The sequence below is a fragment of the Lactuca serriola genome, chromosome 1 (assembly GCF_051521515.1).
Source record: "Lactuca serriola cultivar US96UC23 chromosome 1, Lser_US96UC23_V15, whole genome shotgun sequence".
Classification (NCBI taxonomy): Eukaryota; Viridiplantae; Streptophyta; class Magnoliopsida; order Asterales; family Asteraceae; genus Lactuca; species Lactuca serriola.
In genome coordinates, this window is record NC_136408.1 from 227,021,660 (window position 1) to 227,030,471 (window position 8,812).

At 31.9% G+C, this 8,812-nt stretch overlaps 1 protein-coding gene across 2 annotated transcripts; it reads left to right on the forward strand.

Annotated features, from left to right (window-relative positions):
• Nucleotides 1-2,278: 2,278 nt before the first annotated feature.
• LOC145049682 (sphingosine kinase 2-like) lies at nucleotides 2,279-6,489 on the forward strand. Of its 2 annotated transcripts, XM_078998059.1 has the most exons (10): nucleotides 2,279-2,694; nucleotides 3,049-3,171; nucleotides 3,272-3,372; nucleotides 3,505-3,577; nucleotides 3,719-3,805; nucleotides 3,935-4,012; nucleotides 4,560-4,630; nucleotides 5,537-5,806; nucleotides 5,934-6,056; nucleotides 6,216-6,489. In XM_078998059.1, exons 1-10 carry the CDS (start codon nucleotides 2,376-2,378, stop codon nucleotides 6,405-6,407), a joined length of 1,437 nt encoding a protein of 478 aa, XP_078854185.1. In that variant the 5' UTR covers nucleotides 2,279-2,375; the 3' UTR covers nucleotides 6,408-6,489. The 2 variants fall into 2 exon arrangements, with proteins under 2 accessions (XP_078854185.1, XP_078854189.1); XM_078998063.1 differs by lacking the exons at nucleotides 2,279-2,694; nucleotides 3,049-3,171 and having other exon boundaries at nucleotides 3,502-3,577.
• The last annotated feature ends 2,323 nt before the right edge of the window (nucleotides 6,490-8,812 follow it).

Below are 8,812 nucleotides of genomic sequence, written 5' to 3' on the forward strand. Positions count from 1 at the left end.
TTGAATATGTTTCCGACTTGTACTTCTTTTTTCGAGGAGGCAAACCAACAATAGGTGGACTACGTTGCCAGGGGGGACTCTTCATGGTTAAGAGTCCAATTGATGTAGCGAATATAAAACGGAAACATGAGCTCTGTCGCGTTTTCCATGACAACAATAGGATGGTTGTTAAGCTGCAAAAATCAGATTGTTAGTTTAACATGAAAAAACATTGAAATTTGTAATTATATATAATTATAATATAAAAAGCATACCACAGACACGTTGATTATTCGATGACATTGAACCCAAGATAAAGGTGTTTTACTTCTCTACGACCTCGTTCGTGGCATTTCTGTCGGCGTGTGTATATAATACTGGGCTGCCTCTGGGAATGTCTCCAAAATCCATATCTATGGAAAAAAAGGTAAGTATGATGCTATTATAGTATAAAAATGAAAGTACAACGATATTATATAGTACAAACCGAAGTAGAATGTTATTATTGTATAAAAAACGAAAGTATGATAACTATTTAAATGCATTAGAAACTAACCTTAAACGGAAGCATAAAACCAGCAACGATAAACTTATGTACTTTCTTGGATTCAGGATTGGCCTGCTTGAATATTCTAAAATTTTCTATTTTCTCAAACATTCCACGCATCAACCCCAAAGTATAGGTCAAAAAATATGTACCCCATGCAAACCTGCAATTTTTAATTTATTTATTATAATTATTATTGTATTTATACACAGTTTTTAAATGTAATACCTGTTCCAATCATCTATATTATCAGCAAACTTGTATACTGCCGCGGGAATGCCCGTTTTAACGTCCCGTCCATGGAGACCTTTCAACATAAAAACAAGTTGGATAAGCATTACATCATCTTGATCCTGAAGTGACAAATAATTCAGAGACATAATGTAGTCTTCTAAATTTTTCAGTCGCAAACGTGCATCTGTAATGTCTGGGAACAACCAAGCACGAAGATTTAAATTTGACTGGTCTCTTTTGTCATGGAGTAAATCCATATAAGGACCAACTTTTAAACCACAAATCAAAATATATTCAGTTTCACTAAAATCCAACTGCATCCCCTGTATCTCAAAAAGAAACCTCCCAATTTCAAACACTTCTTGAGACCTTATTTCATGCAACATAATCAAATGCACAAGTAAAGGGTCACCATGGGGGACACGCGTTCCTAAGAATCTTCCAAACGACGAAGCTTCAAATCTAATACTCGTTGCGATTGTGTTAGGCGCAAAAAATAGTCTTTAATGATCGTACCGACCACGTCTTTTAAAGTTAAATCTGTTTTTTGATTGAGATCATTGTGCTACCAAACATATACATTTAATTTAATATAAAACGTTAGTAATTGAAAATAAAAAACAAGGTTTCAAAATTACTTTTCTAATCCAGTTTATTAAATAAATAGCAACGTACTTTTATATAATAAACAGTTGATATAAAATGGTACAAAAAAGGGGAAAAAAGCCTTCTAAGGTCATTCCGCGGAGGTTAGAGTTAGAGGTCATTCCGCGGAGACCCTTCTGCGGAGTGACCAACACCTCCTTAGAGACACTTTTTTCCCTTTTTGATTCATTCCGAAGGGACACTACGTCAATTCGTGGAGGTCCCTCTGTGGAGTGACATACCCCTCCGCGGAATGGATATTCCCAAATTCAAAACATCTTAATCCTAAAATCTAAATTTATACATTTTTAAGGTTATCAATTGGATTTTCGTAACATTTCAATCTTAATCTATACAACACGGCATTAATTCAAAGAGGGGAAGGTAAAAAATACCCGGGATCCGTATCCATCAACGAAAATATTGGGGAAATTGCGCTCAATTGGGGCCGAATTTTACTGGTTCAAATCGTTGTCACTGGAAAATAACGTCTTTGAAGTCGTTGGTTTGAAGTCCTTGCCGGAAAATCGGAATAGCCTTCCGATGCGGAGACAGTAATGGGATTTCAAAGTGGAAGAGGAATCGGGGGACTAGGGACCAAAGAGGAGATCCATTTTTGTCAAAGAGGAGAGGGGGAAAATTACAAAAATATCCCCTTTCCGCGGAGAATTCGTCGTTTCGTGGAGCCCCATAAAGCTTTCTCTGCGGAATACGTCTATAACCAGAAAAGTGTGTTTTGATGACTAAATTTTGAAATACCTAAAAAAAAAAAAATTGACCATAGCCGTATTTTCCCCGTTTACTCAATTACCCTGTAATTTTTGTGACGGCTAATATAAAACGTGGATTATTCCATCCTCTGGACTCCGGAGATAAAACCAACGATGAATCAGGGATTAGTTCGGATACTCCGCCCCACACGCAACATATCCTGCGCTTTCACGAACCTTCAGGTGCGGAATCATATCCGATGGATCAACACATACTCTACGATGAAGTTCTAGTAAACGGAAGCAAAACAGCACTCACTTTGTCCGCCGACGGGATACTCCAGTGGTACGATCACCAGAATGTTCTTCAATGCCTCTCCGTCGAGAAAGAAGTTCTCGGAGTGTCAATAGTTGGGCAACAGATCATAATTAGGTCATTCATTGAGACCGAAGGTGGTGGATTTTGCTTTGGAAGTAGCACAAGGAATTTGGTGAGGAAGAGCTTCGTCTTCGAGCCTTTGTCGGAGGATTCGCGACTGAATTTGTGCGAGAAGATTCAAGGATACGTTGACTCATTAGGTAGTTCATCAACTTCCCCCAATTAATATGCCCGAATTCATGTATGCGTATTTATAACGTGTGAAAAATGTAGCTTAGTGCTTGAAAATCTCGTAAACCTGAAACTTTTTGGTACAAATCTATCGAATTATCGTTCAATAGATGAATGTAACTGTAGTAGCGAAAAGCTTTAGCAGTAGACATATTTTTTTTGGTTGCTGAGTTGATGTTGAAGACAAACATCTCTGCTATATGTTATAAATCGATCAAATTTTGTTCAAGTACATATATACATATATCTCGAAGGTGAGATTGAAATCAACAGTTTACTTATTTCTTCATATCTCTTAAAATGGTTGTCTGTTGTCATGACAGGTCGACCAAAGAAGCTGTTTGTATTTGTTAACCCTTTTGGAGGAAGGAGATCTGCTTCCAAGGTTTTCACTGATGATGTAAAACCTATACTCGATGATGCTAATATTGAATATACTTTACAAGGTTTGTTTCATACTTCCATTTGCATCTCTTAATCATCATGCATTACACATTTTATTTATTGTAGTCTAATCATGCTCATTAAGGTTTCTTTTAACCTCAGAAACTAAATATCAGCTTCATGCGAAGGAGGTTTCTCATACATTGGATCTTTCAAAGTATGATGGTATTATCTGTGTTAGTGGAGATGGGATATTGGTTGAGGTTGGTTTGTTATGCATATCTTCCATAAGAAACAAAAAAACCTTATATATGAAATCGAATTAAAACATCAGTAAACCTTGAATTGCAATTTAACCTCTTTGCCTTTCTTCCATGGGTTGGAAATTCTAGTAGGTTGTTAATGGATTGCTTGAAAGAGAAGACTGGGAAGCAGCACTGAAGATGGCTATTGGAGTTATACCTGCAGGTATGTTCATGTTTTCTTCCCCTTTGCTATCAATATATATTTTACACAATTCCTTCAGGAATGAGTCATTCCATTCTTTTTTCTGATTCCATCATCTCAAACACTACCTAATACTTGACATGAACATAATATATGATAAAGGTACTGGAAATGGCATGATAAAATCTCTTCTAGATTCTGTTGGTCAACCATGTACAGCTGCTTATGCTATGCTAGCTACAATCCGAGGTATGGTTTTTCTTTTTGATCATTTCTTTTGCATTCCCTTTTTTTTTTTTTTTTTTTTTTCTCATATTTTAGATTACAAATCATGTGACTTAATTTAAGTTTTTATATTGCATGTTCCATTTTTGGCAGGGCATAAACGTTCTCTTGATGTAGCAACTATTTGGCAAGGGGAGACAAAGTTTTTTAGTGTCTTGATGCTTGCATGGGGTAATATAATACTCAAGTATTTTAACTTTTAAACTTTCATTTTTGTTCTAAGGGCATTTTTGGAATTCTGTTTTGTTCCATTTTGGTTGCAAATGACTGGAATTGAATTTATTGAATTCATAAAATCTTATTACCAGTGATTGGAATTCTTTTTTTATCCTTCCTTCATTTGTATAAATAACTGAAGTACACTTTTGTATGTTGATTTCTTGTTTTTACTATTAACTTTTTTGTAATTTGTTTTCATGGGTGGATAAATCTATGTCTATGTTTACTGATACATATGATTTATGTTTTACTTGATAATAGTTTTAAAAAGGTTTCGGGAACAAAAATTTAATACAAAAATGATTTAGTAGTTTTTAAAAGTATTTGAAAAAGTTTCGTGAACAAAAAAAAACAATAAAGGGTAATTCTATTAGAAAGGAAGTGAATATCAAGGAATTAAAATCAGGATTGTTGTTGTTGTTGTTTTTTATTTTATTTTATTTTTAAATAATCACTGATAAACGCTTATTTATTTTTTTATTCTTTTTAAAATTTAAAGGACTGATAGCAGATGTAGATATTGAGTCTGAGCAATATCGGTGGATGGGAAGTGCTCGAATGGATTTCTATGTAAGTTCAACAACTTTTCTTTTTGCATTTGATAATTCATACTAAAGCTATGTTTGGCATACTACCTGAAAAGCTAGCTGTTAGCAGAAAAGCTAGCTGATAAAAAATGTCGTTTGGTAAAACTGGCTGAAAAACTAGCTGAAAAATATAAAATGACATAAAAGGATATTTAAAAAAATGTGTTCCTATAATTAATTAACGAGTATATTTGGAAAATTTTAAAAAAGCTAGTCTAAGTAGCTTTTTAAAAAGCTAGCTTATAAGCTACTTTTTGGCTTGCCAAACATGACAATTTCAGCCATGTTTGGCGTACTAGCTGATAGCTGAAAAGCTAACTGTTAAATAAAAAGCTAGCTGATAAAAAATAACGTTTGATAAAACTAGCTGAAAAGCCAATTGAAATATATAAAATTACATAAAAGGACATGTAAGAGTGTGTTTCTATAATTAATTAAAGGGTATATTTGGAAATTTTTAAAAAAGCTCATAAAAAGCTAGTCTAAGTAGCTTTTCAAAAAGCTAGCTTATAAGCTACTTTTTGGCTTACCAAACACGACAACATAAAAAAGTTCGAAAAATAAGCTAGCTTATCAGCTAGCTGTGGCGCGCCAAACACAGCCTTAAAAAAGCTCAAAAAATAAGTTAGCTGTGACACACCAAACACAACCTAAGAGACTGTTTGATAGTTGCTGATTAAGTCAGACCCAACATCTTGTCAACCCCAGTAAGAGGCCTATATATATATATATATATATATATATATATATATATATATATATATATATATATATATATATATCAGAGGCTTCTAATAGTGGTATCAAACAGTCTGTAAGAGGCATATGAAACAAACAAGCCCTAAGGTGAACCCGACTTGATGATTTTTGCAAAAACTTACTTGTTCAGGGTCTTCAAAGGATTATAAGGTTAAGAAAATACAACGGGTGTATTTCATTTGTGCCTGCTCCTGGATTTGAAGATGTAGGAGAGGCAAGCAATTTGGGTGTTGAGTCCATCTCCATGGAACCTCCTATCTCCCAACAACATGGTTACCATGGCCCTAAAGTTGACTTAGGGAATTCAATTTGGAGAAAGGTTAATGGCCCTTTTATTTCCATTTGGCTTCACAATGTTCCTTGGGGTGCTGAAAACACCATGGCTGCACCTAATGCCAAGGTTCTCTATTCTCTTCTTCATACTTTTATTTCTTCTTCTTATTACTGTGTATTGTAAAAGTTGATATTTCTTACATTTAATTTATAACCATATTTTGCTTATTTCCTTTTCTTGTTTTGATGTGTAGTTTGATGATGGTTATCTAGACTTGATTGTAATGCGTGATTGCCCAAAGTTAGCCTTGATATCCTTAATGTCTGAAATGAGTAATGGCCATTACGTAAAATCACCACACGTTTTGTATATAAAGGTGAGTATGAATATAGATTTTAAAGAATTTTACATACGTTTTATATCCTATGTTTCCAAAAAAAAAAAAAAACGCAATATTTGAGTAAAAGTACATTGCTATTTCTTGCATTTGATATTGGAATCTTTAATTACTTGATTTGACTTTTATGGTGGAAAGGTGAAGGCGGTTGTATTGGAGCCTGGTTCGAGGACAAGTGATTCAACAAAGGAGGGAATCATTGATTCCGATGGTGAGGTTTTGGCAAGAGGTAAGGGAACATATAAGTGTCACTTAAAGTCTTTAATGGTTTATGACAAGCTGAAAATAGTTGTGGATCAAGGTTTGGCCACATTGTTTACGCCTATTTAAATTTGTATTATTATTATTATTATTATTATTATTATTTGTTTTTGTCACATATTGTTTTATTAATACATTCGATGATTTTTTATTTTTAAAATGCAAAAAGAGAAACTACAATATAGTTTTTTTGAAATCCGGTATTCTATTGAACTAAATTGAAGAAAAAGACAAAACATTTGATTCCGATTCTGAAACTTGAATTCCATTCCATCAAACAATATATTGTTGAAACTTGCACCCTTTTCTAGGGTTATTTTTGATGATGGTGACATTCTCTTCTTTTGCATACGTGAGATATCAAGATTCAAGAGCGAGTTGTTAATTCACCTTTTTGGGTGGGGGACAAATATTAGCAATTTGTCGTATTGAAATTAGCCCCACTTTAATGCATGTTATAAATAGTATTTTTTTAATTAATTAATTAATTATTTATCTGTATACAACAACATTACATTAGTCAAAGGTGAGATGGTCGACAGGAGATACTACTACCGTAAGAGACTTCTAACAAAAAAAATAAAATAAAAATGCAAATGCAAATACAAATATAAATAAATATATACAACAACGTTGAACTTATCACCATCTTATAGTAAAAAGTATGATTTTTGTCTTGCAATAGATTTTTGTCTATAATCAAGGCAAAGATGTAGGGACTAATAGAGCTGAGCCCTGATGAAGTCTGATTTCAATAGGAAAAGCCTTTGTGTCCCCGATTAAAGAAAAAAAATATTATTATGGTTTTAATGTTTGATTATATAAAAAGAAAAATGCAAAGGAAAACTATATTAATTTTTTTGTTATTTTATTAAATGAAAAAAAAGGTAAAAGTAAATTAAAAGAGGACAAGTATTATTTTGCTCATTTTTGTGTGTGCATGTTCATCGATGAAGAGAATAAAAAGGGAAAGAAGAAAAAAAAAAATGCTAGAACCATATGAAATGTGAAACATGAAAAAGGGAAAAATGACCAACAAGATTTCCGGGTGTTTGTGTTTGTGAAGTTTTAACCACAAATAAGGGAGAGACACAATTGCCGATAATGGGGTGTAAGGCGATAAAGAGCATCACCTCATGATGTTGATGCTAGTGTTGGTGAAAGAAGACAATACAACACGATATTAGTAGAGGTAGGGGAGGCTATGATGACCATAATTTTTCCGATTTGTTACTTGGAAGGCCACCATAAACCTCCTATTTTCTCATTGGCATTAGATTTTTTGAGGTAATATTCTAACCCTAACTTCTAAACCTAAGTTGGTTTAGGAAATTACTATATGCATGTTCGAAATTGGTTTGGACTTATGAATTAAGATTATGTGAATTGATAGTTAAAGATTCATATATCTTTGACTTTTAGTTAAAATCAAACATTAGATATGCAATTGAATTGCATATACAAAAATGGAAGTGCTTTGCTAAGGAACATAAAATTCATTGGATACTTGAAAGTATCATGAAATGTAGGCATTTGACATCTTATAAATGATAATTTGTATACTTGAAAGTATCATGAAATGTAGGCATTTTGACATCTTATAAATGATAATTTGGAAAGATTGACAAGAATTAAAGATGTATAAAGTGAAACTAGAAGTAATTACTAGAAAAGTTGTTAAAGAATGATCATTCTAAAGTGGAACATATCATTCTATTTTTGAACATTTAAGTGAAAGCATGGGAAAATGAGTCAAACATGTGTAATATGATTCATTAGTATCCCCTATCTTAATAAAAAAAAAAATCCTTTTTGATGATATGTCACTCCCACAATTCTTTTTCATTTGTTATTAAACTAGGTGTAAAACCCGTGTAATACACGGGTTGATTAAAAAAAAAGATCAAATATCAAAATGTAAAGAATAAATATTTTTTAAAATAAAATTTTGAAATAAGGAATAAAAAACATATTAATTACAATTTATTATCACATTTACTATATTTAATACTTTACATATATACATGTAAATATTATGTGACTTTAATTTTAAAAATTAAAAAATCTAGAAATTGACATGTGGATTTTATTTTATTTTAAAAATATCACAAAATGACAAGTGTCAAAGCTTATGAGAGATTGACATGTGGCAAAATTGATCTTCATTTATTACAGTAGACTAGGTGTGAGTCCCGTGTATTACACGGGTTGATTTAAAAAAAATATTAAAAATTAAAGTGTAAACAAAAAATATATTTTAATGTAAAACTTTAAAATAAGAAAGAAAGAAACGTATTTATTGTAATTTAATATATATATATATATATATATATATATATATATATATATATATATATATATATATATATATATATATATATATATATATGATATTTAATACTTTACATATATAAGTATATGATTTTAATTTTAAAAATTGAAACAAACCAAAAATTGACAAGTGGATAAAATTT

Bases quoted from the DNA above. Each gene is read 5' to 3' on its own strand.
- LOC145049682 (XM_078998059.1), top strand. From the start codon at position 2,376: ATGGATCAACACATACTCTACGATGAAGTTCTAGTAAACGGAAGCAAA. The intron at 3,806-3,934 runs GTATGGTTTTTC...CATTTTTGGCAG, and splicing joins TATGCTAGCTACAATCCGAG to GGCATAAACGTTCTCTTGAT. The intron at 5,807-5,933 runs GTTCTCTATTCT...TTTGATGTGTAG, and splicing joins TGGCTGCACCTAATGCCAAG to TTTGATGATGGTTATCTAGA.